A 16,266-nucleotide genomic window follows, 5' to 3' on the forward strand; every position below is an offset into this window, starting at 1 on the left:
CAGCCAAAATTCAGGCGCCCAGCGGTGACCAATCACGCTTGACTTTATGATTTTGTGAGCTGACATAAGTGCTGCGTTTCCACAAGTGTTGTTACTGTTGTGATTCTCCCACAGGCCTTTGCCCTCCAACCACATGACCCCCCACACACATAGCCCCAAACGCTAACAGCGAGATCTTGGCAGCCAAGTACAAGGACAAGGCCAGCCTCCAGATGGAGACATGAGAAAAAAGAGAACACAAAGCAAAACAGAAACAAATGTTGGTTTGTGATAGTGCTAACAAACTATATCCTCATTAGACAGAGAAATCTTAGGTGTGTGATTCTGTACATAATGATGGAGATTTATGTTATGTAGCGGTGAATATGAAAATTTGGTGGGATCTCAAGACAGACGGATCTCAAAGAGAACAGATTCAGTGAATTAGGACTGCTTCAAAGACAATTTGAAGGGCTCGTTTCAGTGTTTCTTTTGATAAAGTATAATACATTTTAGGTAACAAAAAAGAAGAAATTTACAATATGACATTACAGCATCTACCCAGACACTAGTATCAGACATCAATAACAGGCTAGGTGATATAAATGTCAAGTTATGTTTCAGTGGCTTTTGATTTCTTGATCTTCACTGAGATTTGAAGAATCATTCAAACCTTATGAGTTTCTCAACTGCTGCATTGTGGTTTGTGTGTGTCAGGTCCAAAACAGCAAATGGATGACATGTCCCAACACACAGCCAGAGTTCTGTTATGCTTCTGCCTAAGTCACCCTGGCTGTCTTTCAGTCATAGTGCACAGATGGCGCACAGAAGAGCCAGAAGAGCCAAGCGAAGGTGTGGATCCATCCCATCTCAGGATGTGTTGACTGAAAATATCCATGACAAAACATGAAGAGAAAAAGGCTCTTTTTGTTTCTCGCTGATCTGATATGGAGAGGATGATTGAGAAACACCAGATGTGTGGCGTCAAAGCTCCTCTGCTCACGTCTGAATCTACATATTAGCTTTCCCGTCCCACCCAAACCTTTTAAAGTCCAAGTTTTTGGCTTCTTTGTTCCATTACCAAGATTGAGCAGCCTGTTATCCTCGTGTAAACTTCTTCTATTGTCTAATCATGTGTAGATAATGAGGAACACGTGTTTGGCGGTGGCTAATGTGAAAATGTCTAACCCATGCTTATTCAGCTTTGACCTTTTCCTGTCTAGTGTCATGAGGAGGATTACATAAGAAAGTCCCAGGGGTCCTGACAGTCACTCTTCCGATGCCTTATCCTATCCTGCCTGTCGGTGCCTTATTTTGGCCAGGGCCCAAAAAACTGCTATTTGTTGCTATTTGTTGCTATTTGTTGCCATGCCACTTCTTGTTAATAAATAGCAGACTATGAATCTGGATTAGGGAAGGAAGGAAGGAAGGAAGGAAGGAAGGAAGGAAGGAAGGAAGGAAGGAAGGAAGGAAGGAAGGAAGGACGGACGGAAGGAAGGAAGGAAGGAGATTTTCCCACCTGGCTAAAGGCTGGGAGTGTAGTCCACAAATGGCCAGCTGTGAATGTGCTCATGGCCCAGAGAAGGTCCCTTGCAGGACAAGCAAGGGAAAACATGCATCTTGAAAACAAATTTACCATTTTTACAAGATTGAAGAAGAACCCTGTAGATGAGTAGAGCTTCCACATGTTGACTGCTGTGCTTCAGCATCTGGCAAAAAATGTAGAAAACAAACAAACAAAAAGGATTTATGAAAGATCAATATTTTCCCATCTCACATTTAGCAGGCATGTGCATGTCTGATAATTACAAAAACAGAAAAGGTTTATACTGGAAGCCTACAATCCTTGCAAGCATATTCAAATAAAATTATGTTGGCTTTCCAGATGCTTGAAGCTTTTTAATCCATGCACATTTTAAATATATTTGAATACATCTGGAAGCGAAACGATGTGACACATTTTGCTGACTATATTGGTTTTGTGCACAATGCCAATGCTGACACCGATTCCTCTTTTATTTTTCTGTCAACACGACTCAATGGGAACATTGTAACAAAAAGTCATTTCTTTCAAACATGTGTACCAGATTATCATGCCGTCACAAATAGTCAGTTGATGGGAGGTTAGGGCTTTTGTACTTATACAGTTTAGTCAATAACTGTAAGTCGTTAAAAAAATCGCACTGGCTTTGATGTCCTTTCTAGTGTCTAATCTATACGATACCGCTGATTGTATCGCTGTTTTAAGCTCAAAATGTGCCTTACACTGTGATGGTGTATGAACCAAAGTTCACTTTGTTCACTGTCCCCGTGGCAGTCTTATGTAACCTCTTTTTGGAGGGTCAAGTCTAAGCTTCGAGATTTTGATTACTGCCATACACCAGAAGCACAGTGTACCCTACTGTCATCTCTACTGAATGGGAAGGACTGACAGATGGGCCAGAATCAGAAAGAAAGCAATAAACAATTTGGGATGTCCCATCTGTTATAATTCTGGTACTGGAGCAGTCCAGAGAAGCATCAGCACCCTATTCCTCCATTCCTGAGGCTTGACCATGTTTCAAAGACATTCAGAAAGCCTGAAAAACATCTAAGAGGGACCACACTGGTCATCTCTGCCTCATTTTACCTCCCTAGAGCTGTTCCGAATGCGCTGCAGTATTGCTGTCTCAGCCTTGGCCAGAACATCAGAAGAGACTGAGAGAAACAAGCTCAAACAATTTACAGTAAGGGATGGAAGAGTGGGTATTAGCCGACTTTGTCTTACCTTCTTAGTTACAGATGTTTAGTGCCAAAGGGGAAAGAGAGGCAGGGAGGATGTCTTTATATATAAAAGAAACTAAGAGGTTTAAAATAAAAGGATCCCTCACAGGGACATTTTCTGTGTGCATCACTTTATTCCTGGCCATTCAAGTGCTTTTCACATTCCTGCATGTGCATGTATGGGCAGACAGATGCCTTCATAGTTCATAGTTATGCATGACTTCATCTCTTAGCTTATATTTAATTGAAGCGTAATAAATAGACAATTATCCCTTGGATGCACAACCTACCAGTATCTACACTCTTCCACGAGTGGGGTCAAAATTGACCCCAAATAAAATCAATGCATTTTGCAATAAACTCGGTTGTTATTCTTTAAAATCTTCAAAACGAAGAGCTGTAATATTTTCATATTCCAGGTATTGCTCATAAAACATGTTTGTGACATGAGGCCACTTGCATTTTTATTTATTTTTTCATTAATTTTAAGAAATTGCAGTTTTTGTATCACTTGTATCACTTCTGTATGCTTGCTCAACATATACTGCAGAAGCTGTGTCTTCCCTCTGAAAGGCACGAGTTGTTCATCCACTGTAACACAATCACTGAGGATGAAGTTCTGCCTGCCATTGACCAGTAACAAGCCCCATATGTAGCGGAAAGCTGCCATGTTTTTTGTTTTCAGTTGGCAGGCTCTGGTCCTCTTGTCATCAAAGTGCAAGAAATGGCGAATATCTTCAAATCTTCGAATTGACATAGTGTCCTTGTACAATGGGTTATGCAGAGGACTCCCAAAAAACACACAGACTCGTACATCCCAGTTCTTCTCACTTCCTGCAAGAATGGTCAATCAAATGAAGGCCATGAGCTTTTGTTTGATTACATTTTTCCGCTCTTTTCCCCTGTCTGTGGCTACTCTTTGTGCCTCCATGTTTGTGCATGTCAGCATCTCTTCTATTATATTATCAGACATGAACATCTTCCATGCATCTATTGGGGAGACAGTACTAAACCCAGGTGCAAGCCCTTGCCAACTATTCAGAATATTGTGGCTTGGTGTTTTAGCCTGGCTGGGAGGTAACTCTGCCCAGTAAGAGCAGTGAGAGGGGCTCATTCTGTGAGACACAATATCCATTTCCTCTTCAGAGGACTCATCAGAGGACTCCTCTGTACCAGACTGGCCTCGTTCAGTGGCGGGACAATAGTCATCTCTATATCTGAGATGTCAGATTCTGAGTCAGTTCCTTCAATGGGCTCTTCATCCCATCCATCCTGGATCATTTGTAGGGCAAAGTCCACAAGGATCCTAGCTGGCCTCGTAGCAGCCATGTTAGATATTTAAAAAAAAAACATCAGAAAGGACAATGTTTGAAATGCACAGGAAACTATAAATCATGTATGTTGCTGTGTAAAAATGAATTCCTGATTCATCAGATTTGTAAGTGGGACAGTCAGAGCTGCTAAGAATGAAAGGTTCATAACAGATTCCATAGGAACTGCTTGTGGTCATTTGTGACCGCACTTGTGGAAAAGCAGGGTAGTGATACAAAAACTGCAATTTTTTTTAATTAATGAAAAAATAAATAAAAACGCAAATGGCCTTATGTTACAAACATATATTATGAGGAATAGTTTTCATTTTAAAGATTTTTAAAGAAAAACAACCTGTGGGGTCAAAACCCACGGGTGCATCTAAAGGTAAAGAGCACTGGATAATAAAAACGGGAAGAAGCCACAAAAAAATTAGAGTTAATGAACCAAAAGCAAATCCTCAGACAAAGCATGTGATGCAAAAGAGTTTTTACATTTTACGGTTATGTTTTTACTAACTGGTGTGACTGTTACTGTGATCCATACTACACCACAAATAGATCATTAAAATTTCCCTTCTATCGAATACACAGAACCTTCTGGATAATTACAAGCAGGTTAATTGTCTAAAGTTTTGCTCTGTCCTTTTTTCTCTCAGGAGAAAAAAGGACAGAGCAAAATAAAAAGTGGCAAAGGGGGGCTGATTTACAGCTTCTACATGGTGATGGGCTGAGGGGAGAAGGAGTGGTCTCAAACATGCTGGGCTACAATAAAAGGCACTTGTTTGGATCTCCGAGGAGCCCAAACTTTCCAGTAGCACCACAGGCGGCTGCTGAACAAACGGAAAAAAGAGGGGGTAGCTGATTAGTAAAAATTGAAAGAGAAGAAAAAGCGCTCAGCCTTCTTTAAATATTTACATTATAGATAAATTACATTTTAGCACACTTTTTGCAAAAAATAAAAAGAGAGAGAAAAAATGATGAGGCTGCTGTTCATCACTATAGTCTGCTTGATCCTGGCTGGCAGTGCGTACAGTGAAGAGACGATCTTAACAGGTAAGATTTAAAATGATGTGAAATAGTTTAACATGCCAAAGTGTCTGTATGTATGTGTGATCTTTTATAAATGCATGATGTTGCATCAATCGTGTGCGTGCGGGTGGGGGAGGGGGGAGGGGGGGTGAGCTGTGCAAGAAGCCTGAGCAAAGTGGTACCCCAGCAAAAGCTTGTCTTATAATGGTGTCGTTGTAGCAGCAGGTAACAAACACATCTCTGGGGTAACGCTCACACAGACACAGTGTAACTCAGCATTATACTCACTGATGTGCTGCACACAGACCACCCCAGCACGGACAGGCTGGTGAATAAATTACCCTTGCCATTCATAGGGGCTTCCTACCCACTCTGCTGAATGAGTAATACCACTGGTTGTCCTCCTAAAATAGGTCACAAGTGCTGCAGTGGATTAAATTGGGCTGGTAGTGCTTGTCCCCCTTTTTGTGGATGTAAATGCTGACTTTAATGTGATTTATGGTGTTGATTTTTTTTTTTAAACTTTCTGACACTATTTGTTCCAGACACAAAATGAAAACTTAGAGAAATCTTTCCAAGGAGCCCCTGCACTCCATCATAACGCTGTTGTAATTTCAAATTCACAGCTGCCTACAGAATGACACCATGAGATGAAGCTGCTCCCAATAAAACACAGCTAGATCTAGTGCTGCAGAGAAAGAAAAAAGGGAATTGCTGGAGATGCCCTCATGTTATATGTATTGACTGATATTTAATGTGCTTTCAGCAGCTCTGCAAGCTGACTCAATATGTCAAATTAGGAATGTCTCAGCTGTCTCTCTTCCAGGAGCAGAGGAAACGGCTTATCTTGTTGGGACAAGAATTTCATTCTATGAGGAGAGCTTATGTTTTTATCTTGTTTTTTTTGTCATTCAAACATTTAAACATTTGCAGGTGATGTCACAAGTGTGTGTTTATGTGTTCATTTATATGATGTCATTGCCTGAATTATGTAAAAGCATTTGCTCAGCCCAGGCCAGCTGCCGTTGTTCCGTACAGTTTTTTCTTTTGGCCACATGAGCTATGTATTCTCCCTCAGTTCGAGGGGCGTTGCCTGTCCTTATACCTACTGACTCACTCTGCCACTGGGAGCTTTTGGAAATCAGCCCATGGTAGCAGGCAGCCTGACAGGAGCGGAGTTAAGATTAATGACCCACAGCCAAATGTATAGAGCCCCATGCTGAACAGCGGCCAAATGACTCTGTCTTTTCCTGTGAAGTAATAGTCTGTTAAGTCTAATGCTTACTGTGGTTGTTGGTTACTGAAGCCTGGCCTGGTTGCTACTGTGGTAGAGTGGGAAAAGGGGCTTGGCTGCAAATGAGGCCTGGGGTGAGGAGAAGATGTGTTTAGGGTAGGAGATGAGATGTTCGCAGAGGCACGTTTTTGGTGGTATTGATCCTGTATTATTAAGCTCAACAGAAATCTAACAAATCACTCTGATGGAAATCTATGGTGCGCTTGTACCGAGGATGTGCACACACACGTTTTTTGTGTTTGCACTCGTTTTGCATGACAGAATACAGGAAAGAGTTTATTGGCATACGTGTGTAGGAGTTCGCCTGCTGTGTTTATCCCAGCTGCACTTGTTAAGTCTTTCTCCATATTGACACAAGTGGGCCAGCAACAGAAGAGAGCGACACTTTGGGATGTTGTAAAGCATTGCTCGCTCTGCTAGAGGGTGTGGCATTTTCTGCACAAGGAGATATAAACATGCAGACTGTTGCTCTGCAGAGTTTCATCCTTTCAAAGAGAGATTTTTAATGTTGATTGTTTAGTAATGTCATGCAGGAAAGGCTCAGGGGTTACACAGTATACAGTATAGTAAGAGTATAAAATGATGCATGGGGCACTGAGTGGACCTGGATCACTGTAAAGATCATTTCCACTTCAGTGTTGCAAAGAAGCAGATGGTTCCAATCACTTGCTAAAACCACCTTTTACACAGTGAGACTGAACTGTGCTTGGTAATAAAATGGCAGTAGGTCTTGGCTGCAGCTGCTAAGCTTCTTTTTATTGCCCTACACATGTGTTCATTTATGTTTTGTTTTTTTTTTTGTTTTTTTGTCAACTGCTGCACAGTTGACAAAAGTGTCAGTCATAATGGTTCCCTATTATTTGACCACCAATAATTATGACAATTTGGAACCACCTTGGGCCTCAGAGGGTTGCAGATGGTTGGAGAATGGAAAAGAAAAGAAAGGCTTCCCTCTCTTCCCAGAAGGATTACTACCCGCAGTAGGCTGTTGCTTTATATGTGCAGCATGTCTCGCATGGCCAGGGCCACAGTCTCCTCTGGGATGTCTGTCTAGTGGTAACTGCAGGAGCAGGAGAAATTCAGGAGTTGCTTTAACATGCATCTGTCTCTCTGGGATTGTAACTGTCAAGGGTGTAGAAAAAATAAAAAGACAAATTTATTTACTCTGCCTTCGTTTAACATCATCCCAAGCAGTTCATACTTCAGCATTCACTGAATCGGCTCCGTCCTCCTCAGGGTTACAGCTCACACAGAGGCTCTTGATTTAACATTCGAACAGTGTTCTCACGAGACACTACAATGAAGCCCTTTACTCTGTTTTCTAATAATTTCAGACATCACTGTTGGCTGTAATTACATCTGGTGAGTCTGTGTTGATGTCAGCACTGCCCTTACCCCTGCCAGTTCAGTCATCCTGGATGCCTCAGGTTTCAATTCTACTTCATGCACAGCGTTACCCATGCAGAGTGTTTACGAGGCACGGCGAAGCTGTGAGTCATTTCTCTCTGACAAACCGGGCAAAGACAACTCTTGTCCAGACACTGGCAATTAGCAGCGGCAGAAGTGTTTTTCCGAGCTCATAAAATACCTGGCATCTCGCTGACCACTCAAGAGGCAAGTGAGGCAATGGGTGTGGTGATTTGGTAATAGAGGTAGTCACTGGCATGTGCAACCTCATGAAAGAAATGAGAACATAGAGTTTAGAGTGGCATAAGGTGAGACTGAAGGGTAGATTAGGTCTGTCAGCACTGCCTTTGCTAATTAATTCCTCGCACGGGAGTTCTCAATTCTAATGATCTGAGAACCACTGAACGAACTCCAGACACACTTCTACTGTGTGAACCGGGACAGTTTCGGCAGGCGTTTGACGAGAGGTTCATTCAGTGTCACTCCACTGTGAGTGTGTGTGTTCTGAGGGAAGGTTGTGGTTTGAGCAGGGTCAAAGCCACTGTCTACTTTTATTTCCTGTAATAGCCATGTGGCAAATGTTTCCCGCTGAAGAGCCAGCGACACAGTATTCCAGTCATGCTCAGGTGTGGCTGCTCAAAGTGAAAGGCCTTCAACATGAAAGCTGCATCCTTAGTCAGATATCAGAAGCTGACTGGAGACTTACATGCAGATCATCCATACTGAGTGAGTGAGAAAAGACACAGAGTAGCGCCTATACTTTTTAATGAGTACCCGAAACTTAAAGAACAAGACAGGCTATTTATGAATATAATAAAAAAGTCTTGTGCGGTGCTTCTTGCCTTACCTCACTTATGTTTACACATTAAAAGGTTAAACTGCGGTGTGTTTATAGGTTGAGGATAGGGGCAGGGGGTGTCAGCGGTCCTGTCTACATGCATTTATCTAGTGCTCGTTATTGTCTGGCACAGACAGCCCCCACTCTCTTTCCTGGCTGGGGTCTTAACTAAGCAAGCCCTGTGAGGTCTAAAGATAGAGGATGGGAACCGGTGGTGAGACACAGATGACCTGTCATTTTGAGTTAAAGGCTGGCCTAGCTTGGACAGGAAAGATAGAGAGGGAGTGCACAGAGGAAATAAGTAAAAGAAATAATGATGACAGCTAGATTCTGTATTTTGTCAACAATATTATCTGCTCTCTTTTCCCATTATTTATGTGCCTGACACGCTTAACATAAATCAGATGTAGTGGATGAAAGAAAAGCACTTCATTTTGTGGGTTAATGCTGAGGAACTAACGTCTTATAAGTGCAAGTACTGACAACAGCAGGAAGGAGACTGAAAAAGGATTATTGGCTTTCAGGGCTGAGGACTGGCCGGTGCCCAATATTACATTTAATAAACCAAACAGACTCCAGACTCTTCACTGGCTTTGTGTGATGCAATGCTTCAGATGTCACACTGTGTATTGTATATTACAATAATACAAACATTCTAGACGTGCCAAAATACGTAGTGTAGCTGTTTCATTAACAAGGCAAACAAAAAAAGGCAACAAGGAGAAGTTTAAAAAAGTGTTTCTACAATTTTTTTCCCTTTTTTGCATTGAAAATCATTACATAAAAATGTTATACTAAGGGGTTTTTTTTGTTTTGTTTTTTTTATCCAAGTATCTTAATTCTAAACAAGAGCAGAAAGGTTATATCATATTTCTTCTTTTCTAGTCAAGGTTTCTGCTGAACTAGGTGGCAACATCACCCTGCCTTGCAGGATCTTGTCCTCAGACACGGTGTCCTTTGGCGACAATGGACACCGGATAAAATGGACAAAGGTGGAAGATGATGAAGCTCTGAACGAGGATGTGGTGGTTAAAATGGGACCACATATGAGGGCCTATGGGAGCTTTGAGGGCCGTGTCTTCTTGCAAGACCTCGACAGTGAAGATGCCTCCTTAATAATGACTGAAGTCTCCATGGACGACAAGGGAAAATATCACTGTAACATCGACAACGGGATTGAAGATTCACTGCAAGAGGTTATCTTGGAGGTGCATGCTGGTCTGATGACTGGTAAATCCTGTTTTATTGTGTTTTGTTATTTTGTTTTGTTACTATTTCCATACTTACACTTTTTTGAAATTCATTTAATAATATATTCAATTTCATTAAAAAAAAAAAAACAACCTGGTATACGCTTGTTACCATGCAGCATCACGAACGTATCCCCCCCGAACGGGATTGTACTATCTATTGTACTATTATACTGTATTCTGCAAAATTTAATTATATATATAAATAATATTCAAGAGAGAAAAAACAAGAGAGACAACACTTGCTTTCTTCCTCATATTTTCATCTGATCTACTTCGTTCAGGCGTCGTGTTCCCATACTACCCTCCTTTGGGCCGATACAACCTGAACTTCCACAATGCCGTGCAAGCCTGTGAGGACCAGGAAGCTGTGATTGCCTCACATGAACAGCTGCTTGCTGCGTGGAAAGGCGGGTTGGATTGGTGCAACGCTGGATGGTTAAGTGACGGCACAGTGCAGTATCCTATCACCAAACCCAGACATCCTTGTGGTGGCTCCAACAATGGGCCTGGCCTCAGAACCTATGGACGCCAACAGAAGATTAGGCAATTTGATGTGTTCTGCTATACTACTGCAATCAAAGGTCAGTTAATAAAAATGTCTTTGTACATGAAATGCAGTGACCACAAAGACTAGTACGTTTATATAGTAGCACATCTGCTTGAATTATTCTGTCTTGTTTGCCTTATCTGCTGTCAGGTCATTTCTATTGGCTGGTCCAGCCTGAAAGGCTGACCTTCGATGAGGCTGTGAAGGCATGCAGAGATGATGGTGCAGAGATTGCCAAGGTGGGCCACATGTTTGCTGCCTGGAAGCTTGAAGGCTATGACCGCTGTGATGCCGGCTGGCTGGCTGATGGAAGTGTCCGGTACCCCATCTCCAGGCCACGGAAGAACTGCAGCCCCACAGAAGAAGCAGTGCGCTTTGTTGGGTTTCCTGACAAGAGAGTGAAGTCTTATGGCGTGTATTGCTACAAGCCTGATCAGTGATGGGTTAGATAGGTCTAAATAAGCCATGACCACCAAAGAGCAGCAAAGCCACAACCAGTAAAATCAACAATGAAGCAGATAAGCTTTTGATCTAATCTAGCATGAACCCAGTACCTTTCTAAAGCTGTGATAACCCTAAAAATACATATATATACATACATGCATACATCTTATACCCTCCTAAGAATTAAAAAAATGACCTGTAGCTATTATGTTTTGCATTTTCCTATAGGTGGCTTTCATTGGTTTTACACAGAGTATTAAGTAAAGGTCTATTTTGTCAAAGTGTGACTGATGAAACAGAGACAGAGATGTAAATGGTTAGCATAATCTGACTACAGTTTGTGTCCTGCAAAACATGATTGGATTTGTGAAGTTCCAAATGTAGTGCAAATATGGACACGTGCAGTTGACATGTGCTGCTTTAAAGTCTGCAAGAACAGAAAAGTGTGACATTTTATTTTTATCGAGTTCGGCATTTGGGAATTACGTTAAATTTATTACAAACTGCTATGGGTACTTGTTACCCTGCACAAAGTGATCGTTTGCATGTTGTTTGCTTTTAGCTTCTGAAACTGAAAAATTTAAAAAAAAAAGCTTTTCAGACAGAATAGTTGTGATCAAAATATTTAGAAAGAAAATGAAGGTAAATGTTTTGGTCTACAACTCTTTTTGCTGTGAAAGCTTCAATTACCACAATTTCCAGTTACAGTCGGAAAGACCACTATAATCTAATGCAATGTATTCTTTTGTCCTAACAAAAGGTTTTTACTTTTTAATGATGGGTTACTGATAGTTTTTTGTTGTTTGTTTGTTTGTTTTTTTTACATGTGCATAATGTGCTTTTCAAGAAAAACTACAGATTAAGTTTCTAACACTAGTAGGATTTTAGCAGAGAAGTTAAACTGAAGATGTGATTTGTCCCAACACACGAGTGGCATTTCCTAGAAGAAATCTAATGTTACAGCAGTTAATATATGACTATTAAATGTTTGGTTGCACATGACCACTGATGCAGTTGCACATCTTCGTATTGTTGCTATGAGCTGCAAAATTTCAATTCGTATTTTGATGATCAATCACACTCACAGATGGTAATTAGAGGTGCAACAAAACTTTTCTAGAGATACAGAGATATGGCACTCATTGTAGAACACATGCAATAATGTGGTGATGCATTGTTTGTAATAATAAAACTCAAGTTGTCAAGGAAAAAACATTTTGTATCTTAGCACCTTGTACCTTTTCAAATGAAGCTGTTTGAAATAAAGAACACAACTCTTAAATCCATTTTGAATCATATATTCCTTTTTTAAAAATTGCATTCCTTCTTATTTTACTGGAGCAAAATCATGCAGCATGTGGAGATGTTGAAGTTTAAGCACCTAAATGGGATTGTTTAAGTTGCCAAATTGGAGGCCATGAATTTGGCGTAAAGCCACGTCAACTGAAAGGACTTAAGATTAGACTCTCCCCACATTCATTTATTCTTTGCCATTTTTATCTTCAGTGCCAGGCTGCCAACTCACCACTAAGTCAGACAAAGGGAACAGTAGCACAGTCTTTAAGAGGCTTGTGGGAATCTCTGGGAACGGGGTCAGATTTAGGTGGATACAGCAGGCAAATGCTAGACAAATGTAAATGTGTGCGATCCATCTTAGGTAACTTTTTTTGGATAATGCAGCTAAAAGCAACAGCAGATATTTTTGAGGAATAAACTGTGTACATAAACTATAGATTTTTGCACTTGTATTATACAAAAGACTATATACATGTATTTAAACAGCTGGCATCAAGTGAGCTGTTCTTTGGGCCTCTGTGTGTTTAGGCAGAGAGTCAAATCAATGAGCAGTCTGTTGACTTCAACCAGTCCAGTGCAGTGCACTAGTCTAGCTATTTAGCTACATCCCAGATGCTTGACAGAATTCCAGATATGCATGTCTGGAAAATAAAAAAACCCCAAACATTATGGCATTAAGTGAATGGTACACTTTATTCTAAGGTGCCTGCTAAGCTGAAGAAGTCAATAAGAGCTTGGGAGCATTTCATTTCCAAAATAAATCTAGAACTTCTGTTAAATCCCAGTGAAACTCGGGCTTAGCACACTAGCACAGGCAGGATTTCAGGTCTGACTCGATGCGGAGCATCCAGGAGTAGCCATTAATCACAAGTCACGTCTCCTTTAACGACAGAGTTGGCACTCACAGAGAAAAACGCAGCTTAGCTTGCACACAGATTACAATGACCAACTTGATGTTGTTACTCAGGTAATGGTGCTTTGTGTTATTAGTAAGCAACAATGTGAACTCCAAGTGACTGCTGCATAAACAGGCACTGTGGGAGTAGTAGTGAGAGGTAACGTAGTCAAAAAGCTTTTGATTTTCCACCCAGGGAATTCATGTGGATCCTTTATCCACCAGCATGTAGACTCAAGATGTTTTTCAAGAAGACCACTTGACACTCATGCAATTCACTAAAAAGAAAAGAGAAAGGTAGTGGGGTATCCTTATGCAGGTTCACAGTACTGAAGCATCAGCCTTTTCTGCATGGCATCACTTTTCCCTAATCCAGTTTTAGCTCAATATGTTTGCTACAATTCACATCCACATTGCCACTTCCTATCTTCTCCCCCTGGATGTACCAACTGTCTACCAACAGGCTTGCAGAGCATGTCTGATAGGTTTTTCTACAAGTGTGTGATGTATGTGTAAGACACCGCAATACTTTGAAAAATTGGATACTGGTATGATTTTCCACACAGTGCGATTCACATGAAGTTTAAATTCATCATTATATGCTTAGTGTCCATAGGTTGTGTGGGTGCTAAAAAAAAATGAAACGTGATAGCAGAAAAAATCTCCGGTTCATGAGTAAGGCTGATAGCACTACCTGCTGGGGAAATCACTGTAGTGCACACTGCATCCTAAATCAGCTTTAGTACAAGAAGACCCATGTTTTAAAATTTGTTCAACTTCATTACTTGGCTTCTGCAATTTTGCAGCACATTTCCTATATAATAAAAACTCTCATCATAATAAAGAAAAGTGTAATAAGATTGCTACACTATCAAAACATTACAAGAAGGACAAACTCTGGACTAATTAGAACTGAATAAGATCTGCAAAAAATCTGGTCAACAAATTTTGTAAGTAAATAATATTTGTATCTTTATTTTTATTTCATTGGTGATTTAAAGCAGGAAAAACAACAGTTAAAAAAACATTAAATTCACAAACGTACCAACCATTCACATTGTAAAGTAATCTTTAAAAAAAGAAACACTTATAAATATAAAATTATATTATGTGCACATCAAGGCTAAAACACACAGACAAATACTCAGACAACAAAACAACATTTCTCCTTAAAAAAATTTCACGTCTGTTAATGTTACAGAACAAAATCGATGCAGATTATTGCTGATGTGTGTCTCTGAGTTCTTTGGTCCACTGTTGGCATTAAAGTTGAAAAAAAAAAAAAGAAGAAGAAGAAGAAAGAAAAAGCAGAAGGCATGTAAATGGATCATATTGCTGAGTAATTACTTTTAGACTGTTAGCATGCAAATGTTGCCGGCGTCCTGGTGAACAAACAATAAAAACATTTAAAAAGAATCCCCGTGAGGCCCAAGTGACAGAATCATATTTTATCAGTAAAACAAGTAAAGCAATCAAGAGCAGCTTGAAAATAAATTATACGCATCTCTGCCTAAACAGCTGTTACGTTCAAGTCTTTCTGAGTGATTCACAAAATACATTCTCTCAATGACTGATCTTAATTGACCACAATAACAGAAACAAATTTTTTAGAAATCATACCAAAAGAGAAAAAAAAAGACTTACATATAAGCTACCCCACAACAGATGACAGCAAGAGTCTTTGGTGTGTGATTATGCACAGCATTAGTTATATAATTTATTGTAAACATGCTGTTGTGACTAATTAAAGGCTATGCAATGAACATATTTGAGCAGAAAATAGAGGCTTTTTGAGCTACACTTTCCTTTTGAAGTAGACGATAGTCATCAATTTCCATCTGTTGATAAAGGCTTTGTCGATAGGCACTTAGAGAGCAATCTTTCATATTGAACTGTCTCCTACAAAAGAAAATGTCAGTTACATTTTTAAAAATCTATCTATAGAAATCTCTTTATAAACATTTAGTCTGACATATATCTGATGACAGCAGAAGAGAATGAAAGGTGATAATTTGATACTAAAAGCTGCCATCACAAAGAAGCTGATAACCAAGCAATCAGTGAAAAACTTTCCCCAGACTTGTGATATTTTAATCTAGAATGTGAATAACTACTATACAGGAAACCTGTCAAACCATGTCAGGGTATAATTTGCCGCTTTATAGAATGAGCTATAAATTCTGGGAAAAGATCTGTATGTAAGAAAGTTTATAGTTCTTTGTATGCAACATAATGTTTAACTCATGCGATATGAGTTCTTTGCAAGCGCAATAAAAAGGAAGCCCAAATTAAAACAGCACAATATTAATATTTACATGAGCAGTATAATCTCTTTCTTTCTATTAGAAAATGAACACTTGCATAGATTTTAAATAGCCCAGTTGATTTTAAAATTGACTAGACAACCATCATGAAAAAGGGTGATTTTAGTGTTTTTTAAGTATGATGAGAGTAGTTTTTGCTTTTCCAGTAGCCAGCTGAAACTTTTTTTAATCCACATTGGCATTATTATAAAATAGTGCCCCTTGATAAGAAAAAGTCTTGTATCTACATCTCTATAAAAGGCACTTTGTAAGATTCCATTGGCAAAAACTGCAGGTTGTTTTTTTTTCTTTGATAAGTTTTCTCATGTGCTTTTTTTTTTTGTTCTTTTCAAACAAGCATCTGGCACGTGCTCTCGTCTCAGGTGTGCCATGTTATTTCCACTTATGTTCTATTTTGTGTCTCCTTCCTCGGCGGAGCTGATGACGAAAGTGGAAGGACTCATCTTGCCAGTTATTGAAGTTGTGGATGCTGTAGAGACTATTGTGCTGATGCCTTCTGATAAAGGTCCTCTGATAGCTTGAGGCTGTTGGGGGGAAAAATCACATTTTAGCTCTCAAACTATAATTATTTGTCAAAATCTTACACATTGGATTAATGCTGAGTACCAAACTCAGTAAATAGGTTTATATCTTATTAAATGCACCAAAATATATGTTGTTCTCTGTGCTTCAATATTACAATGAAGGTCAAATTTTGTTGTTGGCTGATCAGGAAAATATATTTTAGCCAATGAAAACTCGAAACGAAAAGTATTTATTTAGAACATAACCACAGCTGTTTTAAAGCAAATTATGCATTAATTAAGCATTAACTCTTTCTCCCATAAAGATAACGTTTGACAACAAGAAAACATTTAATGACAAATTTTGAAAATTCAGAAACC

The 16,266-nt window shown here is 39.7% G+C and overlaps 2 protein-coding genes across 2 annotated transcripts in view; one reads left to right on the top strand and one right to left on the bottom strand.

The window, feature by feature from the left end:
* The first annotated feature begins 4,859 nt into the window (after positions 1-4,859).
* Positions 4,860-12,153, top strand: LOC102794955 (hyaluronan and proteoglycan link protein 1-like). The gene is made up of 4 exons (XM_006784127.3): positions 4,860-5,108; positions 9,509-9,853; positions 10,158-10,457; positions 10,574-12,153. The coding sequence occupies exons 1-4, from the start codon at positions 5,030-5,032 to the stop codon at positions 10,861-10,863; spliced, it is 1,014 nt and encodes a 337-aa protein (XP_006784190.2). The 5' UTR covers positions 4,860-5,029; the 3' UTR covers positions 10,864-12,153.
* A 1,886-nt stretch (positions 12,154-14,039) lies between these two features.
* Positions 14,040-16,266, bottom strand: part of vcana (versican a) — a 48,070-nt gene continuing 45,843 nt past the window's right edge. The window contains exon 18 of the mRNA XM_087849071.1: positions 14,040-15,906. Within this exon, the coding sequence (XP_087705197.1) occupies positions 15,755-15,906 (152 nt within the window). The 3' untranslated portion in view covers positions 14,040-15,754. The remainder of the gene's footprint in view (positions 15,907-16,266) is intronic.

Source organism: Neolamprologus brichardi, chromosome 12 (genome assembly GCF_056152115.1).
Source record: "Neolamprologus brichardi isolate AB-2024 chromosome 12, ASM5615211v1, whole genome shotgun sequence".
NCBI classification, from domain to species: Eukaryota; Metazoa; Chordata; class Actinopteri; order Cichliformes; family Cichlidae; genus Neolamprologus; species Neolamprologus brichardi.

Coding starts and splice junctions, on each gene's coding strand:
- LOC102794955 (XM_006784127.3), top strand. CDS start 5,030: ATGATGAGGCTGCTGTTCATCACTATAGTCTGCTTGATCCTGGCTGGC. Junction 9,854..10,157: donor GCATGCTGGTCTGATGACTG/GTAAATCCTGTT, acceptor TACTTCGTTCAG/GCGTCGTGTTCCCATACTAC. Junction 10,458..10,573: donor CTATACTACTGCAATCAAAG/GTCAGTTAATAA, acceptor ATCTGCTGTCAG/GTCATTTCTATTGGCTGGTC.